Source organism: Temnothorax longispinosus, chromosome 3, assembly GCF_030848805.1.
Source record: "Temnothorax longispinosus isolate EJ_2023e chromosome 3, Tlon_JGU_v1, whole genome shotgun sequence".
Lineage (NCBI taxonomy): Eukaryota > Metazoa > Arthropoda > Insecta > Hymenoptera > Formicidae > Temnothorax > Temnothorax longispinosus.
In genome coordinates this window covers 24252580-24271704 of record NC_092360.1, presented here as the reverse complement: position 1 = coordinate 24271704, position 19125 = coordinate 24252580, and the positions used below count along the sequence as shown (strand labels likewise).

Below are 19125 nucleotides of genomic sequence, written 5' to 3'. Positions count from 1 at the left end.
GCGATATTTCGTTAAAACGGTAATATGTACTTTCACAAATGAATAGCAACTGTTAAACTAGACTTTTAATGTTTTTCATATGAAATTGCAGAAAAGTTTGCTATTTAAATCCTGTGGCGCATTCTAGGAATATTCATGTAATGTAATTGGGCGCGTTCAGCAGACACAACTGTTGCACAACTGTTGAGTTCGTCTTATCAACACTCTGCATTGATTGGTTGGTTCTAAAAATAATGCTAGGTCTACAATGCGAGTCGTAAAGTCGTGAGTCGTAAGAATTGACCAATCACAGTCGATTATTCTCCTCAAATTCGATTGTGATTGGTCAATTCTTATGACTCACGACTTTACGACTCGCATTGTAGACCTAGCATAAGAGCCAATCACGTTCGATTGCTACTGAGCGGCTTGGTCTGCTGAACGCGACCATTCATGTCAGGTTAGGTTAAATTAGGTTAAGCTAACCTACGACGCTACGCATCCGGCATCGTCTCTGACATCGCTCCTTTTGCAATGGAAATGTAAGCGAGAGGCTTGCTTTATTATACAATTTATTATTTCCTCGCTGGCCGAATTGATCCCGTAGGGGATTAGGAGCCATTTTAATTAAGAGGATTATCCCTCGCGAACGATAGAAGAACGCTATAACAACGCCTGAGGACAGTGACAAGAGACTCGAAAAAAATGGGCGATATAAAATCCTTCTTTCACCAATGGTGTGCGAAAAACGGGAAAGAACCGCAGTTTGATGTTAGACCAACAGGTAAATATACATCGCCCGTGTTATTTCGTTCAAGTTTGATGTATATGGATGACGTGGGTTTTTTGCGTCTCGCAGGGCCGAAGCACAGGCAGCGTTTCCTCTGCGAACTGCGAGTACCCGGCTTCGACTATGTCGGCGCAGGAAATTCGACTAACAAGAAGGACGCGCAGGGAAACGCCGCGAAAGATTATGTCAATTACTTAGTGCGTATGAATCATGTAAATCCAAACGACGTGCCAAAGGACATTGTGACGCTGCCGGCAATAGCAGCAGATGGCACGAAATCCGAACCCTCAACGCCAAAGCCGGTGTTCCAAGGAGGCATGGGGCCGAACGACATTGGCCAGGCGTATAGGCCGTATAACGAACGCGGTCAGAGTAATTACACATACATGGATAGGCTGGCTGATCAAAAGAGAGTGGAGGACGCGGAGGACGTCGACGTGAATTCTGGGATACATGGAAACTGGACGATAGAAAACGCCAAATCCAAGCTTCATCAGTTTATGCAAACTAACAAAATTAATGCCGATTACAAATATACTCCGGTCGGTCCGGATCATACGAGGTATGGAGTCTTGCAATGGAGTATTTTCTAGCACATTGGATTGGCATTACAATGTAGTATATATATATAAAACTCAATTCACAATAATTCGCTGTTTCAAACAATCGCTCGCCGATTGTTGTTGCCATTTGAGATTTAACAAGGCCATTTTGGAGTATATTGCTTGTTCACGTCTAAAGCTGGTGCAAGAGAGTGATCGTCGACTCTCTTGTGCACAAACGATGATATGGCATGGCGTTAAACCAAAACTTTTATTAAAATGATTTAATAATGGTTTTGGTGTAATACAAAGAAACTTTCTTCAATGTACTCCAATGTGGTCGTCTGTGACATCTTCAAATGGTAAGTTGTTACTATTCGTTGTAATTAATTGAGGGAATAAATGGAACTAAAAAAAGATTATCTTTGAGATAGACGCTTATTTTATATGCTTCGACAAGTTTCATAAAAGATTTTATAATAAAATTGACGTACAAGAATTATTTTTCAGTATCAACAATTTTCTTCAATTTTCTTCAACAGTTGTAAATGTTTTATTCTATTATTTAAGGTATCTTTTTCTTATTCAAATTGTGTTATCTGACATGTGTATTTCTTTCACATTGTTCCCTTAATTATTAATTGCATTAATAATATACAATACCTTTTATAAAATTAGAAATTTTGTTTGCAGGAGTTTTATGGCAGAGATGACGCTTTATATCAAGCAACTTGGACGAAGTATGTTAATTTCTATTCTATTTACTGGTTTATTTAATTGTGTCCAGTCATATCACACATACTAATTCTCTAATATCTTGACATGTTTCAGGTGTAACTGGCCGCGAAACTGGATCGAACAAACAAACAGCTTCGAAAAGCTGTGCTTTGTCCCTTGTTCGCCAACTGTATCATCTAGGTGTTATTGAAGCATTTAGTGGCACATTAAAAAAAAATAAGGATGTTGAACAGATGAAACCTTATCCTGTGAAGATTTCACCAGAGCTAGAAAATCAGATTCACGACGTCCTAATGGATTTGAATATAAAACCAATAGATATTAAACAGGTAATAATCATTTCTTTATTCTTTTTTATGTATGTATGTGTAAATAAATGTATCAAATTATCTCATTAGATTTATATAATAAAGAAATGAAATATTTACTTAAAACATAGCCACCTGTAAAAGGAGAAAATAGTGCAGCTGCGGTAAAAGAGGAAAATAATACATCAGCTACTGGCGTATCTTTGTTGACGAATCAAATTTTGGATGACTTCATGTCTTCTGTACCACAACCTGCTGGCGTTGTAAGCTGGTCGCCACCTCAGCCAAATTGGAATCCGTGGACTGGATGCAATATAGATGAAGGGCCACTGGCGACAACGTCTCTGGATCAGTTGTCGGAAGATTTGATGAACGAGCAGCGCGAGAAGCTGCAACAGGATTCCAATTTACAGGCGAGCATCAAGGAAAGATCGAATCTGCCGGTTTTCGCCAAAAGAACCGAAATAATGAACGCGATTAATGATAATTCGGTCATTATCATACGCGGAAATACGGGATGCGGTAAGACCACGCAGGTTTGCCAGTTTATTCTGGACGATTATATCGCATCTGGCCAGGGTGCATATTGCAGCATAGTCGTCACTCAACCCAGAAGAATTTCGGCTGTGTCCGTGGCTGACCGAGTCGCCATCGAGAGATGCGAGCCTCTAGGGCAGTCGGTTGGATATTCCGTGCGATTTGAGTCCTACTTGCCGAGGCCCTATTCCAGCATAATGTTTTGCACTGTGGGTGTACTCTTGAGAAAGCTGGAGGGTGGCCTTAGGGGCGTGTCGCACGTTATTGTCGACGAGATCCACGAGCGCGATGTCAATTCGGACTTTATTATGGTGGTCCTCAGAGACATGATCCATCTCTATCCCGATCTTAGGATCATTCTCATGTCGGCTACGATTGACACGACGCTGTTTAGCGAGTACTTTAACAATTGTCCTGTGGTGGAGGTTCCCGGCAGAGCGTATCCCGTCCAGCAATATTTCTTGGAGGACTGTATACAGTTGACGGGTTTTGTTCCCCCTGCTGGTTCCGGGAAACGTAAATCTAAGGATTCGGACGATGTGCCATTGGCGGACGGAGAGCCGGAGGAAAATCTGAATAAGGTCATCGGCAACAATTATTCTATTGAAACGAAGAACGCTATGGGACAGCTGACAGAGAAAGAGATAAGCTTCGAGTTAATAGAAGCGCTACTTATGTACATAAAAAAACAGGAGGTCCCGGGTGCCGTGCTGATCTTCCTCCCTGGCTGGAATTTGATATTCGCGTTGATGAAACATCTTCAGCAACATCCTGTCTTTGGCAGTTCGTCTTATCTCATTATCCCGCTACACTCGCAATTACCACGTGAAGATCAGCGTAAAGTCTTTGATCCCGTACCGCCATTCGTAACGAAGATTATCTTATCTACGAATATCGCGGAAACCTCGATCACGATCAACGACGTCGTCTACGTTGTAGATTCTTGCAAGGCCAAAATGAAGCTATTTACTTCGCATAACAATATGACTAATTACGCGACTGTTTGGGCCAGTAAAACGAATCTGGAACAACGCAAGGGTAGAGCGGGTCGCGTTAGACCGGGCTTCTGCTTTCATCTGTGCTCGAAAGCCCGATTCAATAAGATGGACGAGCACATGACCCCGGAAATGTTCAGGACGCCTCTGCACGAGCTGGCGTTGAGCATCAAGCTGTTAAGACTCGGCAATATCGGTCAATTCTTGTCGAAGGCGATCGAGCCACCTCCCATCGACGCCGTGATCGAGGCCGAAGTCGTCTTAAGAGGTATGTGCCTTTTTCTTGAATCAATTAATTTATAGAGAGAGTGATATCTTTATATCTGTATGTGTCTCACGCAGAAATGAAGTGCTTGGACAAGAACGACGAGTTAACGCCTCTTGGCAAGATCCTGGCGCGTTTACCTATAGAACCGAGACTGGGAAAAATGATGATTCTGGGATGTATGTTCCGCGTAGGCGACGCGCTCTCGACAATGGCCGCGAACAGCACCACCTTCCCCGAGGTGTACAACATGGGCCCGGATATGAGAAGGCTGACTACTCAGCAAAAGTGGTTTGCCGGCGCGAGGTACAGCGATCACGTCGCGATGTTCCACGCTTTTCAAGCGTGGGAAGACGCGAGATCCGGCGGCGAATGGGCGGAACAGGCGTTCTGCGAATCGAAAAGCCTGAGTCTGCCAACTTTACGGATAACTTCGGAAGCTAAGGTCGGCAGAACCGCGACGTATATCTCGCTGTATATCTCGCTGTCCTAATGCACGCGATAATAACCTCCGTTATTTCATTATATGTTAGAATCAACTGCAAGCGCTGCTGCAAAGCGCTGGTTTTCCTGAGGAGACTCTGTGCCCGACTCCGTTAAATTATCAGGCGGTCGCGGACCCGCGTCTTGACATCATCACCGCGCTGCTGTGCATGGGCCTGTATCCCAACGTGTGCTACCACAAGGAGAAGCGGAAGGTTCTCACCACGGAATCGAAGGCCGCGTTGATTCACAAGACGTCGGTAAACTGCAGCAACTTCGAGCAGAACTTTCCGTTTCCGTTCTTCGTGTTCGGTGAAAAGGTAAATCTATAAACATTTGTCTCTCTTTCTCGAATCCCGATAACCCTCTCTCCATCTTGTTTCGTTAGATCCGCACGAGAGCCGTATCCTGCAAGCAAATGACGATGGTGTCGCCTATACATCTGTTGCTGTTCGGGTCGCGTAAGGTGGAGTACGTGGACGGCGTGATTAGATTGGACAACTGGATCAACTTGGACATGAATCCACAACACGCGGCGGCCATAGTCGCCCTGCGACCCGCTCTGGAGAGTCTCGTAATTCGGGCATCCAAGGAACCAGAAACGGTCCTAGAGTTAAACCCAAGCGAAGAAAAGGTATAAATCGAATTTGGATTTTTATTTTTTTAAATGAGAGTGCCTCCGACTCGAGAAAATTATTCAGCACATTTACATCTAGATATATTTAGTCTAATAATCTTGGATTATTTTGAAATTTATATATATTTAATTGGTGAAAAAAAGATTCTCTGTCGTTTATTTTTATATTAAATTTCGTATTAAACAAAGAAATCCAGAGTTTCTAAAGAAGACTTGCAAAATTTCTAAATGAATAAAAATACTTTTAATTGGGAAAAAGTATGGTATATTGAAGCCAGCGACGACAATTTCACTTTGATCTATTGGATATATATTTGAAATAATAATTTTCTCTTTCTCTTTTCTTTTTCCGCAACATTTGGTACACGATAATGTCTTTTGAAAACGCTGATGAAAACCTTGTTCTCTTTTCTCAGACGTTAAGCGTGATCAAGGCGTTATGCAGCATGAACGCTTGTCGCCACGAGCTGGAGCACGTAGCTAGCGATGGATTCCAACCTCGAGCGAGGGGACCTGGCTTTCGCTCGAACTACAACGTACCTCCGAAACTGATGCGCGGAAGCGGCGGTTACCGCGGCCCTATTTCGAATAGCGAGTCCTATGGAGGAGGCGGCGGTGGCAGCGGTGGCGGTTTCAGCGGTAATCGCGGCGGTGGATACAGAGGAGGCTACGGCAACAGGGGACGCGGCACGGGTAGTCCGCGCGGTGGAAACTGGAACGGCGGTGGTGGATTTCGCGGACGTTATTTTAATAATTAAGTTACTAATTAATATGTTATTTAACATCCGCTGTAATTACCGTATCGCTGTCACACTTTAGATTGTATGGACCGCTTATGTTCATTTCTACCAATGCGGATTAACTTTAATCTCGGTTTAATTTACTTTTTATCTTTTTATCATTCTTAAAACTAGAAAAGGATAAAAAGTAAGCCGAGATTCAAGTTAATTGGCATGGCATTGGTAGGAATGGACATTAGACATATATACAAGTTTGCATTGGATAAACCTATTGACATTGTACCATTATATAATAGTGCGAGGGTCGTTCAATAAGTCCTTAGATAATCCTAAAAGGAGATTATGTTGAAAATTAAAAAAAGATCTACCTAAAATAACTTGTTTTTCTATCTTTTTCTAAGGACTTATTGAACGACCCTCGTATACACCTACAATACGATAGGCTGCATTCGGAAACTTCGTACGACTCAGGTACGTGCGTCGTGCACACCAGCGTCGTTCTGTCCTTATTAAATTTTTAGTAACAAAGAACGATGCTGGTGTGCACCCGAGCGAGGTTTCCGAACGCAGCTAATGTAATATCGAACATGTAACGTATGGACAAGTAATTCACATGTCTACACATGTAAAGGAAATTTTGTTTCTTCTTTCTTTTGACACTCGTACACATATAATATGAGAATACTTTTCTTTATCTCTTGTTTGTTAGTATTAGGAAATTTTATAGTTTATCATTGTATACAATATAATCGTAAATAAATTGTAACGCGTTAATCGCAATCGCGTGTTTGGAACGGCTTTCGGATAGACCAAAAATCCATTCCTCCCAGACAGCACGCACATGTCTAAAAGACGCCATAAAGATGTCTTCACGTCTTTTAAACGTGCGCTGTCTGGGCTGCCTTTTTTTTAATTCTCTCGTGTATCTATAGCTGCGGTCCACTTGACACTACAAATGCTTCGAAGCATTCCTTTTCTCCTTTCTTTCAATGAAGAAAGAAGGAGAAGAAGAACGCTTCGAAGCATTTGTAGCGTCAAATGGACCGCGCCTTATGTGATAAGGGAATTTTTTAAATCTCGCATCGGCGCGATCGTGGCTGCGCCCAATTGCGCCACGTATGTATTTACCACGTAGATTCGCGTCGGTCAATGATAAGCGCGCGCGCTATCAGTCGCCCGTCGGGTGACGCCACCGGCCACGGCCACCTTGCCACCTAACGGAAGTGAACCGAGAGTAGGCGAAGGCAACATCGACAACGTCGTCCGTCGCTGTCCGTCGCGGACGGGGGATGTCGCGCATCTATTTCCGAACACGTTGCACAAATCGGGGTCGAAGGGGACTGCGGCTGCGGATCGCTGGACGCTGGCTGACGAGAAATGGCGTTGGCGAGGAGGAACCGCGCGCCGTGAAGGCCGATCGTGTCTGCTCGTGTCACCCTCGATTGACAGTCGCGCTCCGAATTTCCTGTTGATTACGCGGAAGAGAAAGAGAGACAGGCGGACGGACGGACAGAGCAGACGAAGCGAGTGAAGCGAGCAAGTGAGTGAGTGAGTGAGTGAGTGAGTGGAGTGAATGTCAAAAGACCCATCTCGCCCGAGCGTTCGCGAAAGAAGAAGGAAGGAGCTCAAGGGAAGAAAAAGGAAGAAAAAAGCGTGATCACGCGCGATCGGATCGGTCCCGTCCGTTTGTTCGCCCATTTGTCAGTGCGCGCGTGTGCGACTCGCACGAGGTGGACGAGGTGAGTCCACGACGGGGGACTGGGGAGAGAGAGAGAGAACGACGACGACGCGCAGATGATGCGATGAGACACCGCGCCGACCGCGCGTCGAGTCCCCGACGTCCCCGTTCGCCGATCCTCGCGCAGCGAAACGACACGAGGCCGCTCGAGCGCGTCCGCCCGCGTTCCCCGCGCGACTCCACGGACGGTGTCGCACGCAGGAGGTTATAAGCGGAGTTATGCGCCTGACGTCCCGACCCGACGACGTACGTCGATCGCGGTGGACCGCTGCCGAGCTCGCCCACGACGCCTACCGCAGGTCCCGCAGGTCCGGCGAGTGGACGGCTTGATGCCCCACGCTCGGAGACGCGCGCCCCTCTGCGCCCTTTAACGCCCTCGACGACGTCCCGTGCCCCGGGATCCGTTTAACTGGCTGTGAAAAGTGCAACGTAACTGTATCGAGTCCAAAGAGTTGAGTAGTGCGACAGCATAACAAATATCCATACAGATCTCTCCGTTTCACGCTTCTTCTTTGTGACCAGATGGTGCGAGGAGTCTCGGGATATTGAACGTATCTTCCTTTCCCTAGGAAGTGAAATGCTAGCAATTTACTTGCAGATTCGAGTAGACTGAGTAGAGTGTTGTGGCAGATTGACATCAACCACGTCTGCATTAATCTCGTGCTTTGCCAGCCTGCTAACGTAATCTGATTGCCAGCAGAAACGAAGCAAAGTTGTGTCATTTTGTAATCATTCAAACAGAATAGATCATTTAGATGATTAAGGGATGATAGATTCTTCTCGATTTCTATGGTCAATCTGCCATTACATTCTATTAACAGATTTCTACTAACACTTTGTTGATAAAATTTGTAGACATTTTGCAAAATCTGTTTTTAGTGATACCTAGAAGTATGTTAGCAATTTGCTTGCAAATTTGAGCAAAATGTTGCAGCAGATTGGCATCAATTGCATTCATATTAAAGTTATACTCTGCCAGCAAAATTTTTGGACATAATCTGACAGCAGACTGCCAGTAGAAACCGAGCAAAATCTCATTTTATAATCATTTAAATGATTACAACCCAGTAGATGTTGCTCAGCTTCTATAGTCGTTCTACCACATCTGTTAGCAAATTCTGCAAAATTTCCACTGGCATTTTGCCAACAAAATTTATTAGATAGATACCGTGCAAAACATGTTTTGATAAACATGTTTGATAAATTGGCTATCTGGACTGTTGTCATTTCTTATACTTTAGACTTACAGAATATACTTGAATCATTTAGTTGATATAAACCCATACGTCGGTAATAGATTTTTGGAAACTAAACGTTATTATTGAATCTTGAAAATATATATGGAGCCTAATTATTCATTTGGTTCTTCAATCCCATCTGAATGTGTTGTTAGAATAATATATAATATTACGTTCTTCTGCATTATTGTTGCAGGTATATAGGTAGATATATATATATATAAAAACACGTCAAAATGGAGATCAATCAAGAAACGGTCTACGGCACGCACGAGGATAGCCATGTTGTCATGTCGGAGAAAGTGCAGTCTTTGGCAGGCAGCATTTATCAAGAGTTCGAGAAGATGATAGCGAGATACGATGAAGATGTAGTGAAAGATTTGATGCCTCTCCTAGTCAATGTGTTAGAATGTTTGGATATATCATATACTGAGAATCAGGAACGTGAAGTCGAACTAGAGCTATTAAGAGAAGATAACGAGCAACTTGTCACCCAGTACGAAAGGGAGAAGCAATTGAGAAAAGCATCAGATCAGGTAATTGCTTAGCTTTTTTAAAAATTTCACCATAAATCTATAAATTTCTAGTGCACAAAATAATAATACAATTATGCCGTAATGTAACGTAAATATTTTTATAACAGAAACTTCTCGAACTGGAAGATGTTTCCGAGGATGAAAGGAAGGAGCTTCTGTCGAAGATTGATAGCTTAGAATCTATCGTAAGAATGCTGGAACTGAAGACTAAGAACTCTCACGATCACGGTACAAATGCCATTGGTGCTTCCAGTCTACCCATTCACAGTTCTTCCCTCTACAGTAGAGTAGAAGATTTTGTTCTTTTTCTTTTATTTATATTCTTGTGTACTATTCTGTGCGAGATACATAGGGTGCAGGTTTACTATACATTGTTCTCTGTTCATTTGTAATTTTTTTCATTCATTCTCATATTCTATTATTTTATATATAATTTTTCTTTATGATGCTGTTGTATATTTGTCATTTGATGCTTTATTTATAAATGGTCATTTACTTTTGTTTTTACGCTAGTGATAAATGCTTGCTATTTAAATGACGATTACTTAAATTGAAAATCTCTTGCTTGTGTTAAATATTGTTTACTACATGTTTTGAAAATGTGGAACACGTTCTGTGTCCAGAATTACTTTACATACAGATTACGCATACATACATTGAATATTCAAATTATTTTTTCTTAGTTGGTCGACTCGAGGAGAAGGAAGCTGAATTGAAACGCGAGTATTCCCGGCTGCACGACAGATACACGGAATTATTTAAGACCCATGTCGATTACATGGAGAGGACCAAAATGCTGGTTGGTAGCACAGAAAGACTGGAGAGCGTGTCATCTGCCACCCGTGCACCATCGCGGTTACCTTCCCTTGGACTTGCTCATATGTCGCGTAGTTCCGGGCCGCTTAGTTACGGCTTTCAGAGTTTGGAAGCTAGCATAAACGCCGAAGATGTTCAAGAAGATATCGTACCAAATGTCGCTAACTTGAGAACCGAAATGTTGGATAGTAGCAGTGAGGCCGCTATCGAAACGTCCGACAAAAGCCAACTAACTGATCAACCAGTACAAGAGAATAAGACTACAACTATATCTAGACGTATGTTGCGTTTGATAGGATCTTGCAAACTTTGCAATGTGAGATTCTCTAACTTAAAAATATATTTTTGCAGATGAAAGTCCGGAAACGGAAGTACCGCCAACTTTAATAACGCCAACGACGCCGACCGCGGGCATAGAGAAGTTAGCAACTACGCCGGGAGGTAGAAGCAGGACCGAAAGAGAGCAACGAAGCGGCAATACGTTGTATCAAGAACTAAGTTTCCAAGACGCGGATGCGCTAGGCGAGATGGACGAAGGCGCAGATATCACCGGTATATACACTTACATTATATGGAAATATTATCTTAAAATTCGTTTTTCTTTTCGAAAAACTAAATCGATACATTCGATTTTTAGGAAGTTTAGTACATCCTGGAGAATACGCTTCATCAGGTACGTTTGATACGTTCACGACTTTTGCAATATGTACATATATTTATTCATTCATTCATCTTTTGAGTTAACAGTTTCCTTAACTTGTATTATGTTTCATTGCTACCGCATCCTGTGCTGGCTCGTGTCGTACTTCCAACACGCGATCGCATGACACTAATTACCATGCAGTCAATGACAACTTCTTCGGTAAGATCTATTAATATGTACAGTATATCTACACGATGTACGACATACATTTTTCCAATAATTAACATCAGATCTGTTGACAGGATAGTTATTCTCAAACATGCTTTCTATATAACAACTATTTACGAATAAAAATCAGAAATTCTAGTTACAATATATATATATATATATATATATATATATATATATATATACAATGCTTATTTTTCTTAATTGTCTATTGCTATGCATGTAACATTGTAAATAAAAAATTTTAAATATAAATCTAATTAAAAAAATTAAACAATATTTAAGTACAATGTACTTGATTTCTAAAAGAAAAGTTTTGTTATGTTATTATATATTTATCTGTTTTTTACAGGCATGGGAAAAGAAGTAGAAAATCTTATTATGGAAAACAATGAATTGCTAGCAACAAAGTAAGTTTTTCATTTTAGTAATAAAGTAACATATCTTTAGTGTGTATTTCAATAGTCTAACATTAAATATTTTCTTGTAGAAACGCGCTTAACGTTGTCAAGGATGATCTAATTGTCAAAGTGGATGAATTGACGAGGTATGTCATTATTAAATCCTTTTTATTGCAACATTAATATAATTTCTAGATATTATTAGAAACTTTAACATTCCAGTGAGCAAGAAATATTACGAGAGGAGGTTCGAGGTTTACAGCAGGCGCGTGAACGATTGCGGCAACGAATTGCCGCCCTCGAGGAAGAACTGAAGAAGGTCAAGGAAGAAGCAGAAGCGGCAGCTAAAGCGACGAAAAGCGACGACGAGGAGGATGTGCCTCTGTCTCAGAGAAAGCGATTTACACGCGTGGAGATGGCAAGAGTGCTCATGGAACGAAATCAATATAAGGAACGATTTATGGAGCTCCAAGAGGCTGTCAGGTGGACGGAGATGATAAGGGCTAGCAAGACCGATCCTTCCAGCATCTCGGGTGGAAAGGGTTCAGTGTGGAAGTTGTACGTGTCTATCGATCCAATGAACGAAAACGAGGAAGGAGCTAGACTAAAAGAAAATTAATCTGTCCTTTTCCGTTTCAGTTTTAGCAATCTCTTCACAGGCCCGGCCGATCGAGGGACGTTAGTGCGTTCCGGGCACACGTTGCCGCATGTACGGTACAGTGCACCGGCGAATCAGGTCGTTCCAGCACCGCCCCTGGATGCCATGCGTAGACGTACGTTGAAAAGTCGTCAAGACTTTCTCGACCAAGGAGACACCATGTGAGAAATCAATCAAATTTTACTACATGCACGTAGATATGTTACGTCGACTTGACACATCGAAACCTGCCTAATTTTAATCTATTAGTTAGATTTTACTTTCATTTTCTTTTATCATTTTATACTTCTTTTTTTCCTGATCTGATCATCATTTAACGATCTTGAGTTCGTTTTCTTTTCCAAGGAAAATATCTCTCGCGAATACGTAATGTTATACACAGGCTACAATTCAACGTGTAACCTTGGTACTCTTTATTGTCAAAATAGTGACGAACATACAAAAGGTAATATTCTAATTTTATAATTCATGTGGGGCTGAATAATGAGAAAGGAATTTAGTGTGACTTTCTGAATTGCTCATCTTTGCAGATTAGAATCCTCTTTGGTCAGTTGGGATCCATAATCTTTTGTCGTGATTCACGATATTAGTCTCAATTGCGCTAAAAAGACGTGAGTCTTTTTGAATAATTTTAGCCTGTTTTACTGGCAAGTTTGCGCGCATTGATGTACATGTATTAACCAGTTTTAGCTTCATTCTGTAATCTTTTTGGCTTTCGATGAGTATCTAGAGACGAAAATTTTATTGGATCCGGGTATATCATCAAAGTGAGAACAATGTAGCGTTTTGTGACGCATCAAGATTATTCTTCCCATGTTCTGTTTTGATTACTGTATATTTAATTCTATTTTTAAATTTCTTTACCAAATTACTCGTTGATCAAGTTTTATTGTCAAGTTTTAGCATGGTTTGTATATTACGATGATATATATATAAAATTTGTTGCTCATAAAAGTGCAAGAGTTGCACTAATTAAGCTACTAGATAGATAGATCAATTTTTCATAGTAATATGTTTGAACAAAAAAAAAAGAAAGAAATACATAATTTTGTAAATACGAATTTGTACAATTTCTGGAAAAATAATAACATGCGATCATTATTGATCGAAAGAAATAAATAAAGTTTTGATTACGTTATGAACTTGGCCTTCATTTCACTCTTGTTACTGCGCTTTTGGTCTTTTTGTTGTTCGGGTTTCGTCCTTGCCTCTCCCTCGTGGCGTTGTCAAGAGATACCTGGTTTTTCTGGCTTCGGGTGGGGTGCTTATTGGTCAGCAGGTAAATCTGTTCCGCTCTACTTCTAACTTTCGAAGTACGATAGAGAGCCCATAGATATATCCGTATCTAACATTCCGTATCCTATATGTCAGTAAATTTACAAGAATGAGACTATTGTCGGCTGTGAGAATCGGTGGAGATGGAACCAAAATGATCGGAAGATGTGTATGGTGAAATGGATGGTCGGACGGACAGTCAACAGTCACAGTTTACTATTTGCTAACTCGGAAAAGTTGCAACGATCTTTTCCCTTCTCGCTCGAGACTCGTGAACGTACGATAATTAACGTAATCATTCGTGTCGTCTTTGCAGATCGTCCGAGAAGCTCGTAGCGAGACGCGCGAGCGAGCGAAGAGAACAATATCGTCAGGTGCGGGCGCACGTTAAAAAGGAGGACGGTCGTCTGCAAGCTTACGGATGGAGTTTACCGGGGAAGCCAAGCGCTCCCGTTAGACAACCACCCGTCCCAGTTCCGGTATATTGTCGACCGCTGCAAGAAACCGAGCCAGGCATGAAGGTACGTGTTATATTATCCCGTTTCTTGATGAAAAAAGATCGATAAGCGAGAATCCACTGTTGATTTTCTTAGATTTGGTGCGGCGCCGGTGTAAATCTAAGCAGTGGTAAAACACGTGACGGCGGATGCATGGTCGGCGGAAGCGTGTTCTACGCGGCCGAGGCCCAGGAAACGAGCAACACGAAGGTGGAGGCTGAAGATGCTGTTGAGCACCTGGACAAGGAGCTTCAGGAGAACGAGAACCGACGCCTCGAGGCGGAACGGTGGGAGCAACAGCTCAGCTCGCTCGTCTGGATCTGCACCTCGACGCAGAAGATGTCCAAGGTTACGGTGATAGACGCGAACAATCCGGCGGACGTTCTGGAGGTGTTCAACGTTTGTCAGGGACATCTGCTCTGCATCGCGAGCGTGCCTGGTGCCAAAGAAAGCGATTACACGCAATCCTCGAACGAGAATTCAATCCGGAATTCGGCGAACGGCACGGCGAATGACAGCGAGAACAACAACGGTGCCTGCGAGGATGTCACGAATGCGAACGAGAACGACGAGCAGAACGGCCAGAGGAATCATCAGGACGCCGAAACCGCTGTCGATAAAAATAAAAGCGAATCTGACAATCAGTCAGAGGATCAGGCCAACGAAAATACCGAAAAGTCTGCCGAGGATCAAAACTCCACGAACGAGCCACAAAGTCTGGAAAGTATAGACAGCGAGACCGCAAACTTGGGAAAGGTAAATTTCGTACGGTGCAATGCCGAGGCGCATCCTTCGCGATCGAACGACAAAGATGCCGTGAACGAGGAGGCGAAGGAGGAGATCGTTGAAGAGACACCCATCGAGAAGATGTCGTCCATACAACCGACCATGTGGCTCGGAGCTCAAAACGGCGCGGTGTTTGTTCATTCGGCCGTTGCTAAATGGTCGATGTGCCTGCACTCCGTGAAGCTGAGGGATGCAGCGTTAGCTATTGTGTACGTAGCTCTTTTGAGTAGTAAGGACCGTAGCATACAAAAAAGGAAACTTAAGTAAGAGGAAACTTAAACAAGAATTTGATGCTGTAGTCCTAATTGGAAGATTTTTACTGACGAGAGATTAATGGAAACCTCTCTTCTCACTAGACACGTGCAGGGCCGAGTTCTGGTCGCTTTAGCAGATGGAACTGTAACGATATTCCGAAGAGGCGCGGACGGGCAATGGGATTTGTCTCAGTACCACGTGATCACCCTCGGTAGCCCTCAACATTCCATTAGATGCATGACCGCGGTTAGCGGAAAAACAGTATGGTGTGGATACAGAAACAAGATTCACGTGATCGATCCTATTTCGATGACGCTTGAGGTACAGAATTGACAATGAGATAATTCTTAAAAGGATACGACAAAAAGCATGAAAATTAAGCTTAACAAATTAATAAAACTAAAATTTCTATTTTACAGTGCACAGTGGACGCGCATCCTCGCAGAGAATCTCAAGTGCGGCAATTGGCGTGGCTGGGTGACGGTGTGTGGGTCAGTATCAGGCTCGATTCGACGTTAAGACTCTATCACGCTCACACGTACCAGCATCTCCAAGACGTCGACATAGAGCCGTACGTCAGCAAGATGCTCGGCACGGGAAAACTTGGATTCTCCTTCGTGCGCATTACCGCTTTGCTCATTTCCTCGAACAGGCTGTGGATTGGCACTGGTAACGGAGTAATAATCTCAGTGCCGTTGTCGGAGAGTAAGTAAAGAAACAGCACGATATTTTCATTCATTGGCACTCGCTAATTTTGTAACACCGTGGTGCTGCAGGTGCGGGTGGTTCAATGGCGGTATCCAGAGTGCAGTCAAGTAACAACAAGAGCGACGCCCCGGGAGTCGGTGTCAGGGTCTTTGCGTCGGAACGAGGCGTCACACCTGGAAGTTTCATACCTTACTGCAGCATGGCCCATGCGCAGCTTAGTTTTCATGGGCACAGAGACGCCGTGAAGATGTTTGTCGCTGTACCTGGTGAGTTTCAAAAAGATCGATATCATCTATGCCAATTATTATTATTATTTTTAAGATTGATAACTTTAAATCAAATCGTTTCTAGGCCATGGTGGTCAGAGCGCGGTGACGGATGGAACGCAACCTGCGATGCTCGTTCTCTCGGGCGGTGAGGGTTACATCGATTTCAGAGTTGGTAAGCAAATTTTTGTAATGGTTTGCAAGGTATGCCATCTTAATTACAAATCCTAAATAAACTCTGTAAAAATGTACCGTTATAAGAGATGAAGTGAATTTTTATCATTATTATCTTTTGTTATACGAAAATTAGTAAAGATTTATGAGTTGTTACTTAAATTTGAGTTTAACGAGTTATTGCAATTTTAGCAGATGAAGCTGAAGACGAGAGTGATGTGGCAACACACCTAATTGTGTGGCAGATGGTCAGGTATGCCCCCAGAGAGAAGCAAGAAGCGTGATTGATTTCTATGTCTCAATTTGAATGAGCATTTCTCTGTCCTGACGAATGTCACTATTAATCGGTGCATCCTTTACTAACAAAACAATATTTCCCACTGTACTTGCACGGTAGAACAAAGTTCGACTAACAACATCATTCCTATAATCTTTGCATATTGAATATATATACAATATATAAATATGACTGTGGGGTGTCTCGATTTTCTACAGATTGCTTGCGTATTTATCGCACATGTGCAAACATCAAAGTTTAAAAACAAGTATATGAAAAAAGAATTTAATATTCTGATTTTTTAAAAGCGATAGTATATCATATATCTTATTCTCTGGGGGTTGGGCTTTCCCATCTATCATGCATTATCTTGTAGAAAACGCGACTTGTGCCTGTTTTCTCTCATTTGGGGATATCCATTCGGTATCAATAACACTTACATTTTAACTACCTTTCAGGTGATGGAGAGGATACGGATGAAACCATGGACCGATCGAATACTACGGTCAGCAACGAAGAACACGGTGAACAGAGTCATCTGATTGTGTGGCAAGTGCAATGTCCCTTACCGATGCCAATCAATGGCTAGCCTATGGACGGGATCGACAAGCGTGACTTGCTGGATGGTTCAACTTGCAACATGGCATTACATGTGTCGTCGATGGATAACCGGATCATGGATTATTATCGGATTATGGATAGTGAATCATTGATACTCGAGCGAGCGATCCTCGTCGCTGCGAACTAATGTGTGCTATCTACACTTAGATATACTAATATAACAATTGTAGCAGAGTTAATAATTCCCAAAGTAATTATCACGATTTTTCATATTAACAGAGCAGAGACGATGGTATCAAATCATAAGTTTTTCTGAATCATGAATCAGTTATCGCGTGATATTCTTCCATAGCAGAGGTATATTTATCGTGTGACGTTTCTTGCATGCATGCGGGCAGAAATTTTCGCAGGGTGTATAAATTTTATCGACGCAAATCATTGAAATCATTTTTAACTCCGTTGTTTAATCATCTCTCGCTTTCTTGTTGAGCCGCGCATTCCTTAACTTAAGCCTGCGTACGTAGGATCAAATTGTTTAAGTGACATGTGCCGGAGGGTTTCTCACGACGAGTGTTCATTTTTACAATATCACGTTTTACGAATGGCGGGGTGGTAGCGTTATTTCAACTAACCATTGTGATAATGCGACGACGACATTACAACGCGGGACGGGATGAGTTTCAAAGCTGCCGTTGCCACATTGCTACAATAAAAAAAAACATTCGTTCAAAGTACTTCGCGTTATGTACCTGTCGCAAGAATATTTCTCAGTCGCCGTTGTTATACACGCAGTACGCAGAGGATGCGGACAGTATAAGGTGCGTGCAAACTCAGGCAGATTCCTAGGCGTAATGTAATATTAATTTTCCGTCGGAGAGTATATTATTTTCCAGACCTAATCGATTTTCTTCGCGTACATCGTGTCGAACATAATGATAATATATATATACATATATATAATTATTATATATATTCTTCTCTTCTCTCCCCTCGAGCATTCATCGTTAGATCGTGCTCGGCGAAATGTAGCGGTTTACACGATTATTAGGAGCGACTCGCCAATGATGTAAATAACAATAAGATGTTTATATAGCGTCGTTATGTAGATCTGTTATTTAATTTTCTTTTACGGACGAGCAGCATTATTTTACAAGTACGTAAGACCTGTAAAATCCTCTATTCTTGCATACTTTAGCTCACCCTCGGTATGCTACCAAAGAAGTGGAACGACGATCAGATGATGTTGTTTGTATTATTTACAACGAGAATTATGCTTAGAAGAGGAATGTTTTGCTCTTTGTCCTTTTTAGCTCTCAGCCGAGCCAACTGATATCCGGACTGAAATGAAATTTTTGTAAATTCCCACAATGAGGCGGCGCGATTTAGACGGCAATTTTTAGATACGTGCGATAAGAGGGCTGCGCATTATCGTGCGAGCCGGCTTTTAATGTCGAGCTCGGAATTGTACCTGGCTCAGGTGGCGTTGTAACGGCATTAATAAACGAAGTTATGGAACTAAATCATTTGCCATCGACTTCTCTCGTAGTTCCGGTATGAATTAATGCATGCAACGTTTTGGGACTGTTCTCACTTTCCTAAAATGAAGAACAATGACGTTTAATTAATTGTTTAATTAATTGTATATTGTGATTAATACATAGCACTCGACTTATGTCCATGATGTAATAATTAAGACTCGACAGGAGTTTTATTATATCATACTTGTTTCTTTGTCGCTTTTCTAATTTTATGAAATAATGTAGCTTATACATATATGTCAGTTTATATTGATTTTTTAGCACTCCAAGTTTCGCGAGGGATATGAAATGCGAATTCTATTTTTACCGAACAAAATGCAATCTATCAGTAACTGCAGCGAACTGTCAAGCTGTCCGCTTGGACGTGCTTGGACTCGTAAATAATTTTGCTATCTTTAACGACACTCTGGAACACGAACAGTGATAATTTAATCAGTATATTTTAAGGTACATTTTTAAATTATCGTTTTGCATTCATCTCTTGTGCACAAATGCATATTCTGTGTTATTTAACCT

General features: G+C 42.0%; 2 protein-coding genes across 5 annotated transcripts; both read left to right on the top strand.

Annotated features, from left to right (window-relative positions):
• Nucleotides 1-447: 447 nt before the first annotated feature.
• Nucleotides 448-6794, top strand: Mle (dosage compensation regulator mle). 2 transcript variants are annotated; one of them, XM_071773884.1, is made up of 9 exons: nt 448-763; nt 839-1331; nt 2005-2051; nt 2143-2378; nt 2489-4157; nt 4232-4599; nt 4688-4957; nt 5026-5271; nt 5691-6794. In XM_071773884.1, exons 1-9 carry the CDS (start codon nt 685-687, stop codon nt 6030-6032), a joined length of 3750 nt encoding a protein of 1249 aa, XP_071629985.1. In that variant the 5' UTR covers nt 448-684; the 3' UTR covers nt 6033-6794. The 2 variants fall into 2 exon arrangements, with proteins under 2 accessions (XP_071629985.1, XP_071629986.1); XM_071773885.1 differs by lacking the exon at nt 448-763 and having other exon boundaries at nt 1188-1673.
• Nucleotides 6795-7232: 438 nt separating this feature from the next.
• Nucleotides 7233-18591, top strand: Syd (JNK-interacting protein syd). 3 transcript variants are annotated; one of them, XM_071773883.1, is made up of 20 exons: nt 7233-8203; nt 9187-9526; nt 9634-9754; nt 10210-10620; nt 10694-10894; nt 10980-11015; nt 11187-11204; nt 11566-11623; nt 11704-11760; nt 11837-12172; nt 12254-12433; nt 13504-13551; nt 13864-14068; nt 14141-15039; nt 15187-15406; nt 15505-15790; nt 15862-16059; nt 16145-16234; nt 16426-16486; nt 16969-17106. In XM_071773883.1, exons 2-20 carry the CDS (start codon nt 9227-9229, stop codon nt 16970-16972), a joined length of 3729 nt encoding a protein of 1242 aa, XP_071629984.1. In that variant the 5' UTR covers nt 7233-8203; nt 9187-9226; the 3' UTR covers nt 16973-17106. The 3 variants fall into 3 exon arrangements, with proteins under 3 accessions (XP_071629984.1, XP_071629982.1, XP_071629983.1); XM_071773881.1 differs by lacking the exon at nt 16426-16486 and having other exon boundaries at nt 7234-8203; nt 16969-18591; XM_071773882.1 differs by lacking the exons at nt 13504-13551; nt 16426-16486 and having other exon boundaries at nt 7235-8203; nt 16969-18591.
• Nucleotides 18592-19125: the final 534 nt, after the last annotated feature.

Bases quoted from the DNA above. Each gene is read 5' to 3' on its own strand.
- Syd (XM_071773881.1), top strand. From the start codon at position 9,227: ATGGAGATCAATCAAGAAACGGTCTACGGCACGCACGAGGATAGCCAT. The intron at 9,755-10,209 runs GTACAAATGCCA...ATTTTTTCTTAG, and splicing joins TAAGAACTCTCACGATCACG to TTGGTCGACTCGAGGAGAAG. The intron at 16,235-16,968 runs GTAAGCAAATTT...ACTACCTTTCAG, and splicing joins TTACATCGATTTCAGAGTTG to GTGATGGAGAGGATACGGAT.
- Mle (XM_071773884.1), top strand. From the start codon at position 685: ATGGGCGATATAAAATCCTTCTTTCACCAATGGTGTGCGAAAAACGGG. The intron at 2,052-2,142 runs GTATGTTAATTT...GACATGTTTCAG, and splicing joins TATCAAGCAACTTGGACGAA to GTGTAACTGGCCGCGAAACT. The intron at 4,958-5,025 runs GTAAATCTATAA...TTGTTTCGTTAG, and splicing joins TCTTCGTGTTCGGTGAAAAG to ATCCGCACGAGAGCCGTATC.